Consider the following 25,038-nt stretch of genomic DNA (forward strand, 5'->3'; position numbering starts at 1 on the left):
CGGCACCGGGCAGTACATCCCAAGAACCTCAGCACCCCATAGCAAAATCAGCTCCAAACACAACATCTGCTGGGGCCAGAAAGCTGCCCGTGCCAGGAGCTGGGGCATCAGATACACAGAAGTGGTTTTCTTCAACCAGTGTTCTGAATCTGAATGCTTAGCACAACCCAAATGCTACAGGTGCATTGCAGCAATAGGTTTTCACGCAACACTTTGTCCTTCTCCTCCCCAAACTGCTGCAAGCACAGAAAGCATGGTGTGTTTAATGGGGTTGGGAGTCACGGCTCTGGTCAGCTTGCACAGTGTAGCTGCATGAATTCCTCTTCTCCATTAATCTCACCCCAGGCACATTTGGGAGGCTGGATGTGCCCAAGAAACAACTCTAAAAGTGCACTGCCTACTCATCTCCTCCATATTAAAGCTCCTACATGCTTTTGTGCAGCCAAACACCCTGTCCTCCCACCCATTCAGGCAAATCAGGCAGCGGGGCAGAGAGCCAGAAGCAGCTCTATGAAATTCAGCATGTGTGGAAGAACATGGTCCCTTCCTCGCCAAGAGGATGTGGCGCTGGGCAGAGCATGGGGAGATGCTAATCTGGGGCTTTGGAGAGGAAGGGGTGGTGCAGGGATGGTCCCTCCATCAGACAGCCCCTCTCTGGCAGCACATCTGAGCTTCCTCAGTACAGTCCTGCTCCGCTTGACACGGCTTAACAGAGACATCTCCTGGTCAAGGCAAACCTTTCCCTTTTTCTAGGAAGTCACGGGGGAAAAAAAAAAAGAAAAAAAAAAGAAAAAAAAGAGGCTGGTACATCAAATTAAGTGATTGACTTTAGCAAGGGAGCACAGCAGCGCTGTGCTCTCCACCACCAACATGAGATGCACGGTTTGGATGAGCCTTGGCCAAGCTGGACACTCAGCTCCAACCTAAAAACCCTGCTTCCCAGCCATCCTTCCTCCTCTGTTGCTGTTTTGTCCCCAGACTTCATCCCACTACTCCCAATTCCCCCACACACCTATTCTAAGCTCCTTCATCCCTTCCCCACTCCTGCATATAGCCCCCAGGATTTCCCACCCTGAGGCACAGCATTCAGCACATCCTTATTACACCACAACATTTTCAATGTATGTAGTGTAAAGGACATATGCAGCACAGCTCAAACTACAAGATTAATGTGTTTTTTTCACCACCTTTTGGTCACAGAAGAGACAAAGCAGGCAGCCAGTGCATCAGCAGTGCCATGGCACAGTAGCCTCAGTCCATGCCAACGGTCCTGCAGGACTCAAAGCATCCCTCACTTGGGCTGAGCATGTGATTGACCAAGCGCTGGAGAATGCAGAGGAAGAATGAGTGCAATTATCTGCAAAATAGAGCAAAAATGTCCTAAGCAGCCTCTCAGGAGATGCTCGATGTGAATGCCTTAGCTAAAATCTCTTTGTCTGAGGGTGTTTGGTGGTGGACACCCTCCATAGCCCTGCTCCCAGCTAGTTAAGAAGCCTCATCAGAGCAGCTGCATTTTCCCCTCCCTCCCCAGTGCTAACACGTCAGCAGCTCCAAGAGCTGATCCTGCAGCTTAGCTACAAAGCAGGAGCTGGCACCAATGCTGGAACATGTCTAGAGACTTTCTCCAGCTCTTGATGGTTGAATCAGTCCTTGGCCCTGTGTTATTTAACACATTGTCAACACCTTTCAAGAGCCGTAATAGACAAAGTATCATTGCTGATAAATTTTGCCAATGATAGAAAGGCTTGTAAAAGAGTAAATTGAGTGGAAAGAAGGAGATCATCGATAAAAGCATTTTGAATGGCTCGAAGAGCCAGGCACAAAGGAAAACTGCACTTTTCTATGCATCACCAAGTATGAGCAGTTATCTAGGAGCAATGAAAACGGACCGGAGAGAAATGTAGGAGGTTTTATTCTGGGAGTTGACTTCTGAATAAGACAGAGAGGAATTGTCAACACTCAGCTTGAGAAGGGCAGAAATTTCATTCTATCTGTTACTGGCATGTATCCGTAATGCTCTGCTCAAGAGATATGTCAGGAAAGTGGAGGGTCTGGAACAAGGCACTGGAACTCACCATGACCAAGCCCTGTGAGCGCTTTAGGTTGGAAGAGTCGAGCCTTGTGCCCATGCCACCTCTAACTCACGCTGCTCCAAAGGCCGAGTGGCAGCTTGATGTCCCCATACCTGCTGCCCTTCCCCATCCAACTCTCCCCCATTAACCACCCCTCCTTTCCCCCACACTCTGCAGTCATCGACGGCCCGACGCAGATCCTGGTGCGGGACATCTCCGACACGGTGGCCTTTGTGGAGTGGACTCCGCCTCGCGCCCGGGTGGACGCCATCCTGCTGAAGTACGGGCTGGCGGACGGGGAGGGCGGGAGGACCACCTTCCGCCTGCAGCCCCCCCTCAGCCAGTACTCCCTGCAGGCCCTGCGGCCCGGCGCCCGCTACCACCTCGCTGTCAGCGCCCTCCGGGGTGCCAACGAGAGCCAGCCGGCCCTCACTCAGTTCACCACAGGTAGCTGGAGGAGCCGGCGAGGGGGCTGAATGCTGCAGAGTGGTGTGGTGGGTGGGTGGGAAAGACCTTCAGGAAAGACCAGGTCCAGCCATCAACCTGACCTACTGAGCGCCCTACACTAACGTGTTCCTTATCACCGTATCCACATGTCTCTCGAGTATCTCCAGGGATGGAGACTCCCTCACTGACCTGGGAAGCCTGTTCTAATCCTTGCCTACCCTCCCCGTGAAGAAATTGTTCCTAATGCCCAGCCTAAACCTTCCCTGGTGCAACTTGATGCCATTTCTTCCTGTCCTATCAATTATCACCCAAGAAAAGAGATGAACACCCACTTCACTGCGATCATCGTAGCATTGTAGAATGGCAGAATGGCTTGGGTTGGAAGGGACTGCAAAGATCATCTAGTTCTAGGGCTGCCAACCACTGAATCAGGCATCAGATCAGTTACCCAGGGCTCCATTCAACCAATCTCTTGTCACGTTGTTGTAGAGGGTGATAGGATCTCCCTTCATCCTCCTCTTCTCTAGGTTAAACAATTCCACCCCCAAAACAGCAATTTTCACCCTTAATGCCACCCACAGACCAGTGAGCATCAGGGAGGTCTGATTTCAAGACAGTGCTCCCATACTTGCTCAGCACTGAGAGCTGAGGCAGGCACAGTGCCTGAAAAATCAGCAGTCAGGCAGCTGGAAGAAGCCCAGTTAAAAACATGGATATCTTATTTTATATCTTATATGAATAGTCTAACAGGTCAGTAAAATTTTAATTAATGTTAAGCCTGCAGAGAGCTAACAGGTTTAATTTACCGTGCCATAAAGGAGTAGGTAGAGAGCGTATATCAGTGCTGTTTTATGGTATATAAATTAGTTGCCATGTACATCACTGGGGAATACTAGGCTCCTTTTACAATAACCACAGCGTGTGAATTGTGTATATATATCTATGCAGATATATATGTAAGAATGAGATGTTCATTGCAATTGATTTGCTGAGTTGGCCTTCTTTGCTCTATTTCTAAAAGACAGCATAAAAATCCCTCCTAAGCCCAGACCCAGAGCAGGAATTAATGCCTACCTCCTGTGCAGTCAGATCCTGCCCTGCTCAAACTCATCCCTCGCAGGCAGCTATGGTACAGATCCGAGCAGGTCTGGCATGCAGCCTCTGCAGCACAAATAAAACATTTGATCAGTCTGGACAGTGTCTGAGCATGAATAAATCTGCAGAGATGCTTGAGGTCTTCTAGGAGAAGTTCAGGCCAGTGCTGGATGGTTTTAGAGCACTGGTCTTGATGAGTCTGTGAGTGGCACCTCCAGGTCTGTTCTGAGCAGGGGGCGAGAGATGTCCCAGCCATGAGAATGTGCCACCTGTGTCCCCTCCCCACTTCTCAGCCATGCCACAGCTCCCAGAGCCCATTGGCAAGAACACAGAATCATAGAATCATTAAGGCTGGAAAGGACCTCTGAAATCTAGTTCAACCATAGAGAGACCATGCCTTTCTTCCTTGTGTTGGACAGAGATCGATGCACCCAAGAACCTACGGGTGGGCTCACGGACCCCCGCCAGCCTCGAGCTCACCTGGGACAACAGCGAGGCAGAGGCACACAGCTATAGGGTGGTCTACAGCACTCTGGCTGGAGAGCATTACCACGAGGTTCTGGTGCCACGGGACACTGGCCCCACCACCCGGGCCACTCTTGCAGGTATGCCTGCCTTACCTTCATCGTCATCTTCATCATCTTCATCTTTACTCTCACTCATCCCCATTCTCCTTGCAAGTCCAAATCAGCTTGCCCTAGTGCTCCTTCTGTGAGTCTGGGTGATACTCTGCTGGGAACCAAGTGATGTCCTTTGGTGGGGCTGCCTCAAGGGTCCAATGAAGAGCTAACAACGGCTGGAGTGAGAACTGGGGAGAGGAAGACACTTCAGGTTGATCTAGAGAAAAACACTACTTCTCTTTTTACTTTTTTCCCCCTTGTTGGGACACTGATGCTCCATAGGCTGGCCTACCCAAGTTCTTTGTCTTTTTCCTCACCAGCACAAAGTAAACCCAAAACCAGGGATGGCAATTCCAAGCAAGTCCCTCCAGCATTTTGTGGTCCAGGCTGGCACATGGGTGCCACCATGCTCTGCAAGCACCATCACATCCCTCTGTCAGCCTTAACAGGAATGTCCCCAAACACACTTTGTATTAGCACCATGGAGAGCCATCCAAGATCTATTTTCCTTTTTCAGCTGCAGCTGGTTGCCTGCCAGATCTGCAGCTCAGGTGGCATTTTGGGGGCAAAAAAAACCCCAACACTTATATACCAAAAAAATATCATTTTTTGAGCTTGGGACTTATCTAGATCTTCAGTATGGCATGGCACCAGGTTCTCCCATATTGTGTCAGGCTCAGACAACTGCCATATGGACCTATAGGAACAAACGTGTGCAGTGGAAAAGTCTAATGCAAAGTTACAGGCACAGCGGCACTGAGTCATGAGAAAGGCTGGAGGGCAGGAAAACATTTAGAGCAGTTAGCTTGAAAAATGTGGTGTGTAAGAAAGAATGTAGTAGGGACAGTTTCTGCTGCACTCATGAGTGGAGAAGTGGGACGGAGATAGATGAGGACAATGGGAGATAGGGGTTCTGGTGCTGGTCCTCTGTCCTCTAGGATATTTGCTGCCTTTTGGGATGATATGGAGGGGACAGATGAGAGGACAGCCTTTGCTGATGGCAAGCAGCTGCAAACAGCCTCTCTCTATCTTTGTCACAAACACTGTAGCCTTCTCCTCCAGAGCTTCATCATCCATGGTGTGGAGTGTTGGGGCAAATTTCCAGCTGCTGAGGACTTAGTGGGGTTCATGGCATAAAAGCCTTCATCTGCCCCTAAGAAAAGTGTTGAGGAAAGGTGCTGAACAGAGCTTATTGAATATTTAATCTTAAAAATACAGCAAATCTTGCCCTGCCCCAGAGGTCTCTTTTCAAAGATGAGAATTTGCAAAGCTGTCAGAAATATTGGTGATTTTTCCCTATCCAAGAGATGGGAGAGAAGAGGCTGGGCTGCAAGGCTTATGGCTTTCTCTGACCTGATGGGAAAGATCAACAGAGCATGAGGAGGAGAGAAATGAAGCTGTCAAAGGCCAAGCAGGAGTGAAGACCCAGGAGATGTTCCATGGAGATAGAGCAGCCACCAGTAATAGGCACAGACAAAATGAGCTCGATTAGCTCATTTCCCATTCCCCAGGTGAGAGGAACCACAGGACACGTCCTCCTCAAGGAACGTGCTTGAGTCGGCTCCCAGCTAGGCTGTATGTTTACTAGTTAATGTCCATTTCATTTACTCTGCGTAATTTATTTCTTTTTGCGACACCAACCCTGTGACAATATTTGAAGCTGAATCATTTTGGAAACAAACACAGCTACTTTATCATTCCCATCTCATTTTGCTCCCTCTCGCTCACACACAATTTCTGTCTTGATGCCAGCAATTACAGCAGACCTCAGTAACTCCTTTTAAAAACTGGTTATTTCTGAGCTAGACTAATCCCACTTCCCTGTCCAAAGGCATTTGGGGGCTTTTTCAAAAGGCTTTCTACAGCACCCAGTGGAGTGGCTGAGCTGTGGGAAGGTTGGTGATTCTAGAAGCACTCAGGAGTGCCCCTTTACCTCCAGCCGTGGTGGGGGTCACTCTCCACGACCACCAAGTTGGATGCTGTTCTCATGCACCTCTCTGTGCTTTACTCAATCTTGCAGATCTGGTGCCAGGGACAGAATATGGCATTGGGATTTCAGCTGTGATGGACAGCCAGCAGAGCGTGCCAGCGACCATGAATGCTAGGACAGGTGAGTCTAACCCCACCGCTTTTGGCCTCCAAACACAGCCAGATCATATGGCCCTCCAGCTCCTACAACCTCCATGGCACAAACCATGCATGGGAACAAATATCTGTAATATTCAACTCACAGAGCTTGATAGCCCCCGAGACCTCATGGTAACAGCTTCCACGGAGACGTCCATCTCACTGTCCTGGACCAAAGCCATGGGTCCCATTGACCACTACCGTGTCACCTTTACCCCTGCCTCGGGGATGGCCTCTGAGGTGACAGTGTCCCGTGATGAGTCGCAGCTCACCCTCTCTGAGCTGGAGCCAGGGACAGAGTATACCATCTCCATCATCGCTGAGAGGGGACGTCAGCAGAGCCTAGAGGCCACCGTGGATGCTTTCACAGGTAAAGAAAACCAAGTGGAGATGGGACCAAGCACAGGGCACTACCCCGTTACCAATTCCCCAGCACCAAAACTCATGAGACGGGGATGGGGATGAGAGCTTGGGGGCAATCCATCCACATCAGAGCAGGTCCATGGACCTGAGAAAGGTGATGGCCCTACCAGTGTGGGCGTCCTGCCCTTCTGGATAACGGCACTGAACATGTTTGCTTGGATGATTTCCATAAGGAGGAGGTAGGGAAGCCTCTGTAGGAAAACATGTGGTCCTCTGTGCTCTGAGTTGGCAGAAAGGAGAATCCAGGCCTTGAGGGGCCTGAGAAGCACCTCTGGGATGAAAAAAAACATGGTTGAGAAGCACAGACAGCTCATCCAAATTGTATCAGATTGTCCCCTCCATGAGGCTGGAATTGAACATGTTTGTAGTCAGAACTGAGGAAAACACCACTTCCCCTTTCCTATTCTGCCTCTTGATCCCAGCAGAGATTCAGACCACTGGAGCACCCACATGTGGGGCTTTGCAACCTCCCTTATATCCTCTGTGGGCAACAGTGCACAATGCTGGGTATGAGCAAGAGGTTGGGAGCTGCAGACTGTGGGGGGCTGCATCTCCCCTCTATGGCTTTCAGGGGTCCGGCCCATCACGCAGCTGCACTTCTCCCAGCTGACATCCTCAAGTGTGAACATCACGTGGAGCGATCCGTCCCCCCCTGCAGACCGCCTGGTCCTCACCTACAGCCCCCGGGATGAGGAGGCAGCACAGCAGCTGGCTCTTGATGGCACCCGCAGGCATGCCAGCCTCACGGGTCTGCGGCCATCCACCGAGTACCTTGTGTCCCTAGTGGCTGTCCATGGTGCAGTCAGCTCTGAGCCTGTCACAGGCTCCATCACAACAGGTACTGGGTGTGAGACCCCACCAAGAAGGTGGGTGGAGGGAGGGGGTGTGGACCTGCCTCCCACAGCTGTGCTTTCTGCTTCATCTCACCAGGGATGGATGCACCAAAGGACCTCAGAGTGGGCAACATCACTCAGGACTCCATGGTCATCTATTGGAGCCCTCCTGTTGCTCCCTTTGATCACTACAGAATATCCTACCGTGCTGCTGAAGGTAAGGGGTCAGACATTGTGCAGAGTCCCTCCCTGCTATGCTGTACCCCAGGGTGTGTGTGGGGCTGGTCCTAAGTTAAGCAAAGGACTTCAACAGTTTCCCAACAGCTTCAGGCCATTTCGCTCTTACTTTTCTTCTGGAAAATGTGGTGCAAGAGCAGGTGCTGGGGTTGGGGAGCAGGGCCAGAGGTCAATCCCACACCACTGTGTGACCCAAACCACAACCAGCCCAGAAAGCCTTGCTCTCCTCTTGCACCCTCCTCTCCAACCCTTGAGCCTAGTTTTTGCCTATCATGCTGGAAAGGCCGAGTCAGTAAGAATGATGGGCACATGAGTGTCAACACGTGGGCACAGAACACATTTGTTCCCAGCGTCAGCCCTGGGTTGTGGCATTGCCATCTCCTCCTGGGCAAACTCCGCACCTCGGGTCAGGGCCAGGCATGTCACCAAAGCTCTTGGCTCTGTCCTTGCAGGGAGGACAGACAGCACAGCCATCGGCAGCGATGCCACCGAGTACACCATCCGCCTTCTGCAGCCTGCCACCAAGTACGAGATTGGAGTGAAGAGTGTGCGGGGCCGGGAGGAGAGCGAGGTGGCCTCCATCACCACATACACAGGTGGGAAAGGGCTCCCAGTGGCAGGCAGTGATCAACTGGGCCACGTCCTGTCCTGGGAAAGGGCTGGCAGTCCATACTATTCCTGGCAATCAGACAGCCAAGAGCAAGCTGAACTTAATGGCATCCTGAGGTGAGCTTGAGATGATGAGTGAGACTCACGAGGATACACTGGGGACTTTCAAAGTATGTCTAAGAAAAGCTTTTCCCGTATATGCGTGGCTTGTCATGGAGGGAGTGACAAATCTGTGTACCAGTCACAGGGAGGGCAGAGATGTGATGCTGGGCAACCATAACAACCTTTCCTAAAGGAAGTACAGGCTTCCAAAAATAATCCCCAGGGAAATATGTGTCAAAGCCCTGAAACAAACATCATCTGTTGCAAGAATAAAACCCTCTGCTATCCCCAGACTTCTCAAAACCTAAAAAACCTTAGCTCCCCAGACTGTGTATCAGGCAAACAGTGGAAGGCAAACCCAGATAGTGGAGCAGTACAAGCTACAACATGCCACTCTCCAACGAGGGCAGTAAAATTTCCTCTGTAGGTAAACGTGTGCCTGGAAAGAGAGGCAGGGCCACAGGAAGCTCTTCCAGCTCCTAGCCCATAGTCCCTTAATGCATCTGACCCTCCAAATCTGTCCCCTGTGCAGCCATGGATGCCCCGCTGGGTGTCACCGCCACCAACATCACCCCCACCGAGGCACTGCTGCAGTGGAACCCGCCGCTCATGGATGTGGAGAGCTATGTCCTCGTCCTCACCCGCCACGCAGGTGTGCTGAAACCCCACACCCCTCCGCTGCAAGATTTGCTAGAGCTCCATCTCAGCTCACCTCCACCTCTCCCCCACCCCAAACCTGGGATCTTGGTGGTTTCTTCCATGGAGGAAGAAGTAAAGGAGCCTGTGCCTTGGGAGGGCAGTAGCTGGCGGGTGGTGGAGATGCACCCCATCCTTAGGCCCCATGTCTCATCCCATGGGCCCCATGGCATGTACCACTACCCAGCCTCGTAGCACTACCCTAACTCATCTTTTGGCTTACAGTTGCAGGAGAAACAATTCTGGTGGATGGAATCAACCAGGAATACCAGCTGACCAGCCTTCAGCCCAGCACCACCTACACGGTTGCCATGTATGCCACCAATGGGCCCCTCACCAGCCAGACCATCAGCACCAACTTCACAACCCGTACGTACAGTCCCGCTCCTACACACCCCTAACCAGCCATCCACCCCAGGAAAAGACAGAAAGGCTGATGCTAAGCTCTTGTTCCAAACATATCAATGTAGATGTGGCCATTTGCTAAAAGGACACCCAAATACCAATGCTAGGCACAACATGAGGACAGGTTTACCACTACTGCATGCATTAACCATCATTATCACTCTTCCAACAACCAATGACATCTTTCTCTGACTCCCCTTGGATTCGATTTCCTGAGAAGATCCTTGACCAGGTCTTCTTTCCTAGAGCCATAGTCTGGCTCTGGAAGGGGCCACCAAATTGGGTTGTGGAGTCTCCTTCTCTGGAGATACTCAAACCTTCCTGGACACTTTCCTGGGTGACCTACTGTAGGGAACCTGCTTTAGCATGGGGTTGGACTAGATGACCTCCAGTGGTCCCTTCAAACCTCATGATTCTGTGATTCCAAGGAGCATGATAGACTCCATACCACATGCATTCCAGAGAGCATGCATTGAATGGCACTTAGAGGGCTTGCATAGCTCTGTTTAAGGCTGGGGACAGGTAATCAGAGCTGGAAACTGGGGATGAGGATGGATTTTGGGCTGCAGCACAAGACTGTGGAGTTGGATACTAGTCCAGCTAGTCAGGGAGCAGCTTAGAGAAGGTGGGATGGCTGTGTGTGAGGACATGGCCTTCCCTTGTGCCTATCCAACCTGCAGTTTTGGATCCTCCAACAAACCTGACTGCAAGCGAGGTCACCCGACGGAGTGCACTGCTCTCCTGGGTGCCTCCCGTGGGAGACATCGAGAACTACATCCTGACCTACAGATCAACTGATGGAAGTCGCAAGGTGAGTCCTCATGGGAAAAGAGGCTCATTGAGTCCAGGGATAACTCAACCATGGAGGAACGAGCAGGAGAAACCCATAAAACCAATAGAATGATACTCATTAGGCCAGGGAGACAACAAGGGCATATTACACTCTCCAGTAAGCTTACCTTAGACAATCAATTGGGAAAAGCAGAAAAGGATTGCCTAGGGCAAAATCTGCCAGTTTGGGCAAAGAGGGTATGCCTGGGGAAGTCTGAGGGAACAGACAAAATTCACAACTCGTGAAACACAAGCAAGTTGAGACAGGAGAAAAATTTCCAGCAAGTAGAGATGTTAGAAAGGTGATTTGCCCTCCCTGCAAAGAGGAAGGTAGGTACAGACAGCTAATAAGTCCCTCAGTACAATATATTTGATTATTTAACGAGTGTATCCATATCTGTCTGTCTGGAGGAAATGCTACAAACACTATCAGAAGTATGTCACTGCAAATCATCTCATTTCCTGGTGCAGGTAGCTTGCAGCAGCCGGAGGATAACAGCTTTGCAGAGGTGTTCAATATAATGCTCTGTGGCATTGGCTGATGACCAGAAAAATTAACATGACAGGGATTGATGGAGCCAAAGCTGGCTGATAACCAGGCTTGGCCAGCCTTGCTCCTTGCAATGCTCAGGAAATCTGTCATGCCCCACTCTGAATGTGTGCAGATCCTAGCAGTGTCAGTAAATAGAGCACACAGACTGCATTTAAGCCTCCAGTGTCCAAAGCAGTGAGCTCTCAACTGCACCATCCCAAAGCTGGACCTCATGCTGACTTAGCCCAGAACTGTAAGCAGCCATGCAGCACCCTCAGCCAAGAGCTGCAGTAGTTGTGGCTTCCCTTCCCTTCTCGCTTGCTCTTTAGGCTCCCGTCATTTTTCTCATCTGTTGCTCTTGGTGTCTACCCACGTACAGGAGCTGATTGTGGATGCTGAGGACACGTGGATCCGCCTGGAGGGTCTTTCTGAGACCACTGAGTACACAGTGCGCCTGCAGGCTGCCCAAAACGCCGTGCGGAGCAGCTTCATCTCCACCACCTTCACCACAGGTGAGGACCCACGCCTGGTAGGCCAGGCGAAGATGATACTCATGTCCCTGAAAAGAAATTCCCTCCATCTGCACTTCCAATTCAATGCACAGAGTTTTCTTTGAGTTTGCTGTGGATACACTTCCCCATCCTGGTTAAATGCAAAAGTCCCTTCACCTGCTTTCAAGAGATAACAGAAACTATTTACACCAATGGAAAAAGGCTCTTTTTTTTAAAATAGATGAGGTACTCTAGTTTTTCTCATCTCTTATGTGGATGCATTATGTCAGTGCAATTCCAGCAGGTGATGGAAAAACGTGTGTAATCTTCAAGGCTGCTCAGGAGTCAGGGACAAAGCATCTCATAGCTGGCTTCTCAGAGAGGAGAATGCAGGGAAAACCAACTCACACCAGGCAATGAGAGCATCACTTCAATTAAATAAAAATGTGGCTCCTTGACTGCATTAAACACCAGTGCCAGCTGATACAGCATCTCAACAGAAGTTTAACTCGCTTCAAGGTAGGCATTAGCAGGAAACATTTCTCCCAACCTACCCCACCTAAAGGAGAAAGAAAAGGAAGAAAAAAAAAAAGTCTTAATTTAAAATGTTTTGCTTCTTTATGCTCTCAGTACACATCCCAGGGTTCTTCCGTTCCCTCTGACATATTAATAGCTCCATCTCTTTGTTTCATGTTTGCATAACGTTCTTAGGGAGTTGTATACAGATGGGACAAAAGGAAGAAACAGATACGGTATTTATAATTTATAGTGGTTTGAAATGTCTTTCAAGGTCTGCTTGGTTCTTTAAGATATGAATATGAATTAAGAAACAACTAATCTGCACAGAGCCCAGGGGAGCCTGGAGTGGATGCCTTTGAAGTAATTTACATTGTTGAATGCTATAAAATGTGAACACTGTCTCACCAGAACTGGTGCTACGCTCTGCAGGGAGAGGAAGAAGTAGGGGATCTTCAATATTTGTAAAAAGTGACAACTTGACAATTTTGGGTCTTCAGGTCAAAAGGAAACAATGGGAGAACTCTCTGCCACTCCTATGGGGCTGTGCAGTAGGGATAGATGAACACGGCACGTCCTTCACACTCTCTCAAGGTCTTCGTTCAAACCACTCTTGAAAGCCAACGTGCGCCTTGCCTGCTTTGCACTCAGTCATTTGAGCAATGGGGGGAAAAAATGCAATTCTCTCTTCCACTAAATGAGAAAGAACATGAACCCCGTCTTGCTGAGATCTCACAATTAGGGCTCTCTACAACTCCAGCCTCCAAATGAGGTGTCTTCAATGTAGGCCACATGGAGCACGGCCACAGGCCTCACCCTGCTCATCTCCAACATTTCCTATGACCCAATTCCTGCTCCATTTGCTCAACCATCAGCCCACTGCAAGTCTGACATCATTCACAAGGATACAGATCAGAAGAACTCCCCTGGAAACAGTAAAGTCATAAAACCTACTTAGAGTTGGCAATCCTAAGAGGAGAACAGTTTTTGGCATTTTCATAGCTGTCCAAATATGCCAGTGACAGCTTAAACCCCAGGGTTTCAGAAATGGAAGACGACCAAAGGTGTGACATTCCGCATCACTCACCACAACGTTACCACGCATCTTTCCAATGTAGGATGTGTGGAAATCCATTAATGTGTGCACAGATTTACTCCATTGCATTCTATGACGCTGTCAACGGATGCACAGTCACCTCTGCCTTGCAGAACTCAGGACATACAAACAAAGCTAGATCCTTGCTGGACTGTAACCACCAAGGCGTGAGGCACAGTGAAAAGTTGTTTGCCTGCCCAAATTTTGATCTTTTTTTTTTTTTTTTCTTTTGTAGGTGGCCGTGTTTTTGCCAACCCTCAGGACTGTGCCCAGCACTTGATGAATGGAGATACACTGAGCGGTGTCTACACCATCTCCATCAACGGGGACCTCAGCCAGCGGGTGCAGGTGTTCTGTGACATGAGCACGGACGGCGGGGGCTGGATTGTGAGTTGCTGTGGCACCCCCTGGCCCCAACAAAGCTCCCGGAGCAGCCCTATAGAATTGAGGCCCTCTCCAAGGGGGACAGCAACACCCTGAGCCACACAACTCCCTGCCCAGCTCACCCAATGGCAGTCTTCTTGCACGTTGTCCCCATCACTAAGGAACTCCATCCCATCCTGCCAGCAAAACCAAGCTCCACGCCAGCTTAATATTGCTCGCTTCATTTCCCACACCACAGGGAATGGCCCACACTCCAGTAATAATAGTTACACTTGGCAAAATGGCCTTTGATTTATTTGACGTGTTTGCAGTGCTTTTGCAGAGAAAAAATCTGCAAGTAAATTTGAAGCTGATTTATTGTTCTAGAAATGAAATTAATGTCTACTAGCTTTCATAGGAAATGATTCACATTGCCTGCAATAGGAGGGTGTCAGGCATCGCCCAGATGGAATCCACACTGGAGCATTTTAGAGGCAGATCTCTGTTTTGCTATTGAATTGCACCATCACCACTTGTCTTTACTTAGATGTACTGGCTACTGAGGGAAACAATACTTTGGCACTTGGATTGTTTTTGTCTCAAATACTCATTGCATGTATTATATAAAACTCCAATAGATGTATAGCCCAAACAAGAAGGGGGAAAAAAAAAAAAAGAAAAAAAAAAAAGGTTTTCTCTAAATGCTGAGTTCTAGAAGAGCTATATTTTCAGCCAAGAATTTTTCCTCCACCTTACTCTGCTTCAAAGCATCCCATTGGGTATCACAAAAGAGCCGAGCAAACACAGAATCATGTTCTAGAAAACCGGAGAAACCACACACTGGGTACAGCATGAAGTCTGAAGGCTGAATCTTTCCTCCTAGGTCTATTGTAACATTGCTGCCCACATCTTTTAACTTGTATTCAGCTGATCCATCCACACCTGAACAAATGGCACGGCTGCAATTAACGTTAACCAGATGGTCATTGCCATTTTGTCCACTGAAAGGCACTATGACAGGGCAGAGTATCCTCCTGGCCGTGCGTTCTAAAGCCACTTCTCACAGAGCTTCCCTTGATTTCCCCCACTGCAGGTCTTCCAAAGGCGGCAGAATGGGCTGACTGACTTCTTCCGAAAATGGGCAGATTACCGGGTCGGCTTTGGGAACTTGGAGGATGAGTTTTGGCTGGGTAAGACCTTCATCATTGGTCTTACACCGAAGTGTCAAACATGAGCTCCTCTCTTCTGCAATCTCTCCAGGCTGTTTTCCTTCCCTTGTTCATTCCCTGCCCTTTGCATTTGAAATTCACACTTCTGGGTGATACAAAAGCATGCTGTGGAGGTCCCAAGTTTGCTGCTCCCAGGCTGGGGACATTCATGGAGCAGCATCTTCTCTTGGATGACTAAAAGCATTGGTGAATAATACAGTTAACAGCACAACTTCTTAAGGACCTCTACCGGCCTTAGCCAGCAAGGCAGTTGCCCAAAGCAGGAAAGAGGTGACGGTAGACCTATCAAAGCTCCGAAATAGAGCATTCTCCAAGTGTGAACCAATGCTAGCCCTGCAGTATGTTCTGACTCATAAACAGCTTAACTGAATGATGGGTGTGCAACATGGGAAGAACCAGAGCTCCACAGATTATCACTCCCTGCTTTGGCGACGCTCAGAATGTGGGACTGGGACTCAAACTCACCTCTCAGAGCCATGGGGAGGTGAAGCTTGAGTGAAAACAGAGAGCTTAGACCTCATCAGTGTCAACAGAGATAAGGCTTAACCACAAGCTGCCCTCTACTGCCTCGTCTTGCTTTCATTACCCAGAAACACTTTACTTGCCCAGAGCTTTCTGGTTGGCTGACACAGCAGATCCAGGTGCTGCATCTCACCGGGTGTCTTGTTGCTTGTATCCCCAGGCTTGGACAACATCCACAAGATCACATCGCAGGGACGCTACGAGCTGCGCATAGACATGAGGGATGGCCAGGAAGCAGCATATGCTTACTATGACAAATTCTCCATCGGTGACTCCCGGAGCCTCTACAAGCTCCGGATAGGAGACTACAATGGCACTTCTGGTACAGTTTCAGGGCTAGCTGGTATCTCGGGTGCAGTAGAGAAATGCTGGGACCGGTCAGTCTGAAGTTGTAAAGGAAATCTCAGTATCAAAGCTTGCATTTCTGGAGTGGCAAGATGCAAGCCTATAGCCCTTTCTGTCTTCCTGCAGTTCACTGTGCAAAGCAGGCTGATAAATTTCACTAGGGACTGAGAGAATTTTCCATTGGGGATAATATATGAAATATCAGAGTCGTTGCTGTTCAGATAATCAGGTCAACCACCAGAGGTGTCATCTCAGTGAACAGCACCACAGCTCGCTATTGATGCTGTGCTGCAGGGTGTGTTTATCACTCTCCTACAGCAATGGAAAAATCTGAAATCCTCTGCAGAACTTTGTCCCGTACAGAACCAAAGGTAGCCACTTTCGTAAGGACACAGGCACACCTGTTGGTTCAGCTGACACAGCAGCATTGAGCTTTGCCCACTGTGTAAGGAAGGAAGGAGAACATGGGGGTCTCTACCCCAAGAAGGGGATAGGGGTACAGCTACAGCCCCTCTAGCTGGAGTAGAAGTGTCCAGTGACTGCAAGCTTCCATGAACACCCTTGTGTGTTTCAATACTAATTAAAGCATCCAATGCACAGTTTGGGAAGAAAAGCAGTCCTAGACTGTATAGTTTTCTGCCTTCCATTTCTGCAGCTGCATTTGTGCAGCACTCTTCTTTCCTCCAAAGTGATTTTCTCCTCCCTTAGTAGGGAGGGGAGAGCAGGCTGGTGGGTTTGGTGGAATAAGACATAACATGTCTTATTCCTCTTATCCAGAGGGAGAAAAGAAGGGCAAACATTTTGGTTGAAGAAAAACATGCTTGGTTTCCTCTAGAATGGGAAGGTCCCTTTGGTTAGCAAAAGGGAAGGAGGGAGGGAAATTCCTGAAGGTATGCAGCAGATCTAGGCTCCAAGAAATAAGGGCTTTAGCTCACTTCTGAAGCACTGAAATTCAGATACAATGACAGACTGCTACTTTATCTTCCAAACCCTAAGATTTCCTATGGTCTGTACTGACCCAGAACCAACAGCAGAGGACCTGAGATTAATCCACCATGAACAATCCCAATTAACGCTACTCCCACACCATCCCACCACCCTTCAGCTCTTTGAGCTGTTGACTGACAGGCTACCACACACACCAGAATTTCCTCATGAAAGACCAGATGGCGTTGAGGCACACAAGCCAGAAGCAGGCTTGTTGGTCCATTCCCCTTAACAGCATCTCTTTCCACAGGGGACTCCCTCACCTACCACCAGGGCCGTCCCTTCTCCACCAAGGACAGGGACAACGACGTGGCCGTGACCAACTGTGCCATGTCCTACAAGGGGGCTTGGTGGTATAAGAACTGCCACCGGACCAACCTCAACGGCAAGTACGGAGAGTCCAGGCACAGTCAGGTAAGGGCAGAGCTGGGCTGAGACCCTTCAGCATTTCTTCAGGCTTGGGCTGCATGGTTGAGGCACTGGGGTCGCTTACATTGGCTGCCTTGGTCATTTGCCATGGCATTCTTTTAGGTCACACTACAAAATATATCCATCAGATCTCATTTGGAGCCTTTGGGCAGTGGGAAAAAAATGAAAAACAAGCAAGCCAGTGCAGCAGAAGAGTTTCTTGCTCTTCCTGTAGTAGGGTTTTCCTCTGGTTTCTCTGTGCAACCAAGCTCGTTTCCTTCCTCTCACGCTTTCATTTTGTGTGTGTGTATGCCTTTCTTTACCCCAAATCCTAAGCTTTTACCCTTTACTTCTTCCTCCTTCCAGGGAATTAACTGGTACCATTGGAAAGGCCACGAGTTCTCCATCCCCTTCGTGGAAATGAAGATGCGACCTTACAACCACCGTAACATCTCTGGGAGGAAGCGACGGTCCCTACAGCTCTGAGCCAGCAGAACTCCCTTCCCACCACCTGACCTTTTCTGTCATTTGTTTGTATTTTATAATATGAAAAGGGGAAAAAAAAAATACTCCTCCTCTGAGATAGCAACCTACCCCTCACAAGTCCTGGAGGGAACCACAGCACAAGCAAAGGCTGTGGGGAAAGAAAGACCTCATTGCTTTGCATCTGTCCCAGAGAAATACCAAATTTCCAGTCTCCCTAACCCCATACTCTGGCCCTTAACATGAAAAGAAAGAGAAAGAGACAGAGAGATTTTTTGATATTTTTGTTAAAAGACCTAGAAATCCCCAGCAAACCCTGTCCGACACTTTTGTCACAGGGCTGGTGGCAGAAGCCTTCCCAGAAGGGGACCTTAGTGCCATCATTTCTACCCCAAGGCACAGCCAGGGACACCTGGCCTCCTCCCCATCCCTGTCTTTTCTCAGCAGGGAGGCCCTGAGTCCCTATAGACACCATCCTTCAATAAGCAAGCTGTCACACTTCAAGCCCATGGCAATGTGTTTGGGTTACTGAGCTTGAGAGAAAAAGAGAAGAAAAGAGAAGATGATAGACTGAGTTAAAAAAAAGATCAATTCTTTCAGTCTTGAAGTCATCATTAGGGTCCGTTTCTTCTGCTACTTCTTTATGCCACCATGATGTCATTCACAGCGGTTGCTGGTCCCAAACCAAAGAGCCACAGTGAAGGACCAGCAATCAAAAAAGCCATCACACAGCCAGAGCTCAGCCTGAAGCCAGCAGTTGTGTCATGCCATGTTCAGGGACCCGCATGCAGCAGGGGATGATGACAGCACAGCCAAGGGAAGACAAGTGCATGCTGAGAAAGGCTTGTTGCTTTCTCTCTATCCCTCCATGCTTCCATCATAAGAGGGACCCAAATCTCAGTGCCTTGGTATCACCATCTTTCTCATGGGAAATCAACTACTTCCCTCCTCAAAAGAAGGCTTGGCCCATTTAGATTTTGGAGCACCTGGAGACCCTTGAAAGAACAGACGCATTCACTCTTCCCATTCTTAATTTCTCTTATCTTACAGAAAACGGACACCTCAGGTAGACTTTTTTGTGCTCTGCTGCCATTGCTGCCACCTGCACAGAGCCCCAGTGGCCATCACCATGGACCCATCACTCCACAGAGGCTCTGCTCAATGCAGTGCTTTGTCACCCATGTGTCCCAGGACAATGCAGCCCATCGCTGGATGCACAGCTGAGGCAGAATTACAAAGGCTAAACATTGCTTTTTGATTTTATCACACTGAAGCTGCTTTGTCTCAGGAAACATCTTCCAGATGGCAACATAAAGGCATCTTTACAGTAGCTTATAATTCAGGCCAGTGTCTCTTTCATGGTCATGCTCCTTGATTTGCTGACGTTACTCATCACCCTGCGGAGCTGAAGGAGGGCATTAAGCAGGAATCCAGCCCCTTTGTCCATGCTGGGCACACAACCTCAGCTGGCCCCGAGGTCAGGATTAGACATGGGTTCCTGCCCCAAGGTGGGCAGCTCACAGCCTGCTGTCACAAATCAGATTTTAACCAGTACTCACCAAGTACTGCTTGGTGCTGAGTCCAGCAGCTGGGGCACAAGCCAGGCAGGAGGCTGCACGTGTTGAGATCTCTGCAGCGTCACTGATGGCAATATCTCAGTCCACCTGAGCAGCCTGCCCCATTAAAGATCCCAAAAAGCAGCAGACAGGACTGATTAAAACTGAAGAGGCCTCCTGCTAGACCAACACAGTAACATTTTCCCCATAACCAAGAGTTTACAGGTAAGAAGTACCCTAAATAAAGTGCCATAGTACAGCAGTTACAGCTAGGAACAGAGGTTAGTGGTGGATGGTGTTCATCTCCTGTTCAGGACTGAGCTGTTTGCTTTTCCACCCAGGTGTAACAAAGAGATGGCAGTGAAAAAAAAAATGGTAACTCAACACTGGCTATCAAGGGGAAGGCAAGAAAATTGTTTTCATAAGCACAAAACAAACAGAAAATCAAAACCTGCCTTGCTTTTCCAGGAGGCTCAAAAGAAGATCCTCAAAGAGGCTGGTTATTCTCACAGTAGATGTCCTGATATGCGTCCCTCCCTCTCTGCTCACATCCATCATCCTGTGGTCCTGCAGCTGGGACAGGAGGGTCTGGCCAACACAGCTCTGTCGCCAAGTCTGAAGGACACCCCTGGGGACAATATTCAATCTTCCAGTGAAACAAAACAAGTTCTTTCAGGAAAACAAAAGGGTTGTTACAAGCCAGAAAACCTGGCTTCTTCCCAATTCTCCTTTCAATGTCACCAGCTCTGCTTCCTTCCACCACCATCCTGATGCGTCAGAGCCCCTTTGCCCTGCTGCTGTCACATCCCAAAGCCCACAGCACCAGCAGCGTGTCAGCCCTTCACCCTGCAGAAGACCACATGCTCCAGCACCTCCACAGCCTTCCAAAGCCACCTCTTGTTTCTGAACCCTAAACACCAGAAGGAAACACCAAGGGACCCTCTCACCTCTTTCCCAATGCGGTTATCCCTCTGTTTCTGTTCCCACCTGACGTCCACCTTTCCACCACATGCTGCTTTACTGCATGACCAAAGACAAGAAGGCCTGAAAGGAAGAGCTGCATTCAGTGAAGTGACACTTAGGGCAGCATTTATGGAGGAATAATGGAGTGGGGGCTTCCCCAAACATAGCTGGGTTTTGGCAGGAGGATGCTTCAAGAGCATCAGAGCCTTCACCTCTGCTCCTCCTCTTTGCGCTGCTTTACTGTGGGCATCACAAAGCGCAGTACAAGTCTAAATGCGCTCTCAGCTCCTTCCCAAAGCAATATTCACACCATGTGAGGCAGAGGTTCAGGCAGCTTGCAGAAGAGCAGCAGGAGCCCCAGCACCCACCCAGCATCTCATCTCCACACCAGCCGGGTTCCCTTTTCCAGACCCCAGCACATCACACCCTGGGGTGACCACACACCTCCAAGCAGCACCCAGTAGCCTTCACCCTGTCAGATACTGCCAGCAAAAAGTTATCACCCCAAAAAACTTTAATCCATGCTTATACCCCCCTCTCCAACCAAAGGCTCTGCCCCAGGACCAAGCCCATCCCCATTTCTACCAATCAACCACCTGTAGGTCACCAAACCCAAGCAAGCCCACACGGATGAGTGGCATGTCCCTGCCCAGCTCAGAGCTATACAGGTGTCAGAGGTTTGACAGAGGGATGGTGACACGGGGATAGAACCAACCAAGCAAAAAGCAGAGCCTCATGTACAGGTGTTACACTGCAATTGTGTTTACTCCTTCAGAAACTAAAAACTAAACAACACAGAAAGGCGACGGAAGAACAGAGGCAACGAAACCCTTTGGAGAGATTTTGATGAACCAAACGCAGACCAGTGCAGCCAAATGAGGGGAAGATGAAAGCAGATAAATGCATAAAGAGAGAAAATAAATAATATAAATAAATAATATATTAAACAACCCTCCCCCACCCCATAATGAAAACGTAGCTGGGAGAATGGGATCGACGCTTGTTAACCATTGTTAACTAGTATTTTTAGTCTTGACCGCTCTTAGGCTATGTATAGTTCCTTTTTTTAATGCATTTTCTATACATTAATAAAAGATACCAAACGAGTGAGCTGTGTGCCTGTCTGGGAAGAAACAACAAAAGGGGAGGAATGAGAGGTGATGGCCTTCTATTGTTCCAGGGAAGGTTCAGGTTGGATATTAGGAAAAACTCATCCAAAGAAGTGGTGATGCAGTGGCACAGGCTGCCCTGGGAGTGGCGGGGTCACCATCCCTGGAGGCGTTGTGAACCATGAACATGTAGCACTGAGGGATGTGGGCATGGTGGGGTGGGTTGGGGTTGGACTTGGGGATCTGAGAGGTCTTCTCCAACCTGAATGGTTCTACAATTCTGTGACTCGAGGGCTGAAGCCCCATTGCAAGGTACCCTTCCTCCACCAGCACCTTCCTGTCAGAACGTGCTCCTGGTAAAACAAAACACAGCATGGGTTTAGCAAAACCTCCAGGACAAGTGTGAATCTCAGAGAGTATGGGAAGCCTCCCTTCATTCCACATGCAGGCTTTATTTAGATCTCACATCTTAAATTTTCATGTTCACCGTGCAGCCAACCAGAATGAGAAAACCCCAAACAACTGGCAGAACTTCTGCCAGACTGCTAAATTTAATTCCAGGGAGACCAAACCAGGGGAATTTGCTTTGCAGTGCTTTCTATGCTCCTGTTTCTTACTCCAGTTGGAGAGAAAAAAGGGAACTGCAGAGCACGGGGCACATCTGCAGCCCCACTGCTGTTGGGAGAGGAATAGCAAAGCCTGGAGCTCAGCCATTGGCACCAAACGAATCCTGTGCCAATGAAAAACCTCAGCTCCAATTTGCACCAAGGATCACAAAGTCTTCTGGAGATGTAGGAGGTAGAGGACGTCTCAGTCTCCATCGTGGTGCCCATCTAGGCAGCAGTGATCACTGTGGGTAACACCCAGAGGTGTCCCACCACCTGTGCTGCTAAAGCTGACTATGCTTTGCATCTCAGCAAGCCAACCTGGTGGGTGCCCTGTATGACCCCTAAGTGAGGCCACTGCTCTCCAACACATTTCAGACTGGATAAGGAGGGGGCCAGGCTGCCACAAGCCCTTTCCCAAATTCCCCATACTCCTCCTTCAGGCCAGGGCAGTCCTGAACCCCACCACACCAACCCCATCACCCACCACTGGTGCCCACCCAGCCCATCACCCTACAACCCCTGCACAGCACATTTTTTGCATGGCACATGCACTTATTGCATGCAGTGATGATACTAAGTTCAGCACATTCCAGATGGGGTCACACATGGTAAGATGTCCCATTCCCATTCCCAACCTCTCCAAGAAGCATAATGCCTGGCCTTTGCACAGCAGCCCCTTACCTCCTGGGGCCAAGCTCCAGCCAAGCACTGTGCTGCCTGCCACCCCATCTGCACTTTGTACCCAAATATTTCATCAGAGCCCTCTTACCAAAGTCCCCTTCTTGCATGAGTGATGCTTGGGAACTTTGTCCCACCAGCAAACATCAGGAGGGCACACAAGGGTTCTCGGCCAGTCTGTAAGCATTGACTCCAAGCCTGGCACTTGAGCAACAGAAGCTGTAACCCCCCATCCCAAACCCCCACTGCCATCCCCCCTTCTCTGCTTTCCAGCTTAGGGGGCTGGGAAAGCACCCAGTGCCCTGCAGAGAAAGTGCTAAGTTTCCTGAGCTTGAGCTGCTCACCTCCCATGTTTGATGCCTTGCAGAACGTGATATTTCCTTACAGCCCTGTTTCTAATGTTTGTTTCTTGGTTTTTATTCCCCCTCGTAAGCCTGAATGTGCTCATCATCCATTTAAAACCCTCATTCCCCTTTTTATCTCTCCGACTCCCATAGCTACAAGCGCTACCACATCATTATGCAGGGCATTAAAAAAAAAAATCTCTTTTAATCAAATCCAAATGTAGGGCTTTTAATTTTCATTGATCCATTATCCTCTCTGTGGGATTGGGAGAGAGGTGAGGGCAGCCCATGGGCTGTTCCCTTTCCCACCTATACATACACACTGTGCCACTTCCAATTCATTCCAGCAGTTTCTCTTAATAAAAGCATAGGGGATATACATGGTAATCAAGGCAGAAATATTGAAGCTGCATCCTCCTGCCTGCCCACTGATCCTAGCACCATGCAAAGCTTTGAGCATCACCAAAGAAAGGCACCTGTTGTCCCTTGAGGGGGTCAGGGAGAGGTGAAACACCCACAGGAGAAAGGCCTCTGGCTGTTTGTCCTCTCTCCCCTCCAATGATTTGCATCTTGCTTTCATTTCCCCCCTGCCCCAGCTGCACGGTCGCCATAGAGCAGAGCTGTGGGGCAGCATCGGGCCTCAAACACTGAGGTCTTACGCTGCTCGCAACGAAGCTTTGTGCTGAATGTAAGATTAAAAAAATATTTATTAAAAAAAAAAGAAAGAAAAATGGTGTCTGCTATTTGTTAAAGGAATGGCATTGCCCTGCCCTGCTGCTGTGCTGCTCGGCTCAGGTTTGGGGTGCTGACACTGAGGGTTGCCCGATGCTCAGTGGCAGCAGAGGGATGGAGCGCAATGCAGAGGGCTGTGCCCTGCTCCCATCATTACAAGCACATTCCTACCCCAAAAAAAACCATCTTGGCAGCTCTCATCAGGCAGAAACCAGGTGTTCAGAGCAGCATGAGATTAAAAAAAAAACAACAACACAACAGAATCCAAGCAGCCCAACCACACCTCCGCTCCAAGCCATTAACCCCTGGGACTCTGCTTTGCAGTGAGCAATCCCAACAGACAGCAAACCAGGTCAGATACAGCCCTCGGGTAGGAAGGCCCACATCCCAGCGTTTCTCATCCCCGAGCATGTGGTTGACATTCCCAAGAAGTCCAGCCCTGAGGTCCAGCCCATTATGGTGCTGGGGCAGGGTTACCCCACTGCCCAATCTCCATGCCAGGGCACCACCTCATCCTCAGGCTGCTCCCCATACAGCTCCTGCAGGCAGTTCCGCTCTCCCCACCTCCTGCTGCCATGGGATTTCCTCAGGAAGGAGCTCCTGCTCACACACACAAAGCAACCACCAATTGTTTGGAATGTCCCAAACAAATCCTCCTTTTAACAGGGGGTGCTCAGCCTGACAGCCCCGCACAGCACAGGAGCAGCATCCACATCGCTGCGGGTGCAGAATGGAGCCATAGGCACTTGTGGGGGCACAGCTCCCTGGCAGACAGATGGAACCCAGCGCACTGGGGCCTGTCCTGCCCCTGGAGAACTGCCCCAGGTAGAGGAAGGCCTGACCTCAAGCCAAACCCAATGCAGCTTCTGTGCCCACCACCTGGCCTCAAGCATCGCCCTCCCCATCCTCCTCCTGAGCTCTGCTCCAAAGCCGGAAAGGCGACTGCTGCTGCTCAAATAAATACCAGGGGCCGCTATTTTTATCCAGCAAGCGACCGGGCAGCTTTATTTTTAGCATTTAAACTGCAGCCTCCTTTTCCTTTTTTTTTTTTTTTTTCTCCTTTCTTTTTGCTGGGAGGGGGAGAAGGAGGGAAAAGGCAGAAGCATCAGGGAAAAATGAGAGGAATGTTTCCCTGCGAGCAGAGTTTTCCATTGCTTACTTTGAGCTGCGCCACAGTGTGCAAACAGAGCAGAGGGGAAGGTGTGCCCATGAGCAGCAGTTCTGCTCTGTGTTGGAGGGGGGAAATTAGGGAATTTTGCTGCAGTGAGGCTGCGAGGAGGGTGAGGGTGCACGGATGTGGGTTGAAAACACAACATCCTGGGGGACTGCGTGTTTTGGGTTAAAAATAGGCCATGTGCTGGCAGATCCTATGGGTCCCGTGGGATGCAGAGCCCTGCTCGTGGAGCACCAATGTGTTACAGCAGCGTTTTCACCACCAGTCATTGCAGTGTTTCCCAAATGTTCAGGTCTCATTCCAGCTTTAAAAGGATTCTTACCAATGAGACATTGGGCTCCTCAGTCCGTGCTGGAGGCCCAGGAGGAGGAAAAAAGCCGTGTAATCCGGAGCAGGAGTGATTCA

General features: G+C 49.6%; 1 protein-coding gene across 2 annotated transcripts in view; it reads left to right on the forward strand.

Moving 5' to 3' along the window:
- TNR (tenascin R) overlaps positions 1-21,095 on the forward strand; it is a 51,984-nt gene extending 30,889 nt beyond the window's left edge. For both annotated transcript variants that reach the window (XM_048944138.1, XM_048944139.1), the window contains 16 exons: positions 2,250-2,519; positions 4,034-4,219; positions 6,255-6,344; positions 6,468-6,731; positions 7,356-7,622; positions 7,715-7,834; positions 8,307-8,450; positions 9,098-9,217; positions 9,487-9,630; positions 10,347-10,477; positions 11,409-11,541; positions 13,368-13,519; positions 14,589-14,685; positions 15,407-15,568; positions 16,829-16,992; positions 17,353-21,095. In XM_048944138.1, coding sequence (XP_048800095.1) covers positions 2,250-2,519; positions 4,034-4,219; positions 6,255-6,344; positions 6,468-6,731; positions 7,356-7,622; positions 7,715-7,834; positions 8,307-8,450; positions 9,098-9,217; positions 9,487-9,630; positions 10,347-10,477; positions 11,409-11,541; positions 13,368-13,519; positions 14,589-14,685; positions 15,407-15,568; positions 16,829-16,992; positions 17,353-17,472 — 2,564 coding nt within the window. In that variant the 3' untranslated portion in view covers positions 17,473-21,095. The remainder of the gene's footprint in view (positions 1-2,249; positions 2,520-4,033; positions 4,220-6,254; positions 6,345-6,467; positions 6,732-7,355; positions 7,623-7,714; positions 7,835-8,306; positions 8,451-9,097; positions 9,218-9,486; positions 9,631-10,346; positions 10,478-11,408; positions 11,542-13,367; positions 13,520-14,588; positions 14,686-15,406; positions 15,569-16,828; positions 16,993-17,352) is intronic.
- The last annotated feature ends 3,943 nt before the right edge of the window (positions 21,096-25,038 follow it).

Source organism: Lagopus muta, chromosome 5 (assembly GCF_023343835.1).
Source record: "Lagopus muta isolate bLagMut1 chromosome 5, bLagMut1 primary, whole genome shotgun sequence".
NCBI classification, from domain to species: domain Eukaryota; kingdom Metazoa; phylum Chordata; class Aves; order Galliformes; family Phasianidae; genus Lagopus; species Lagopus muta.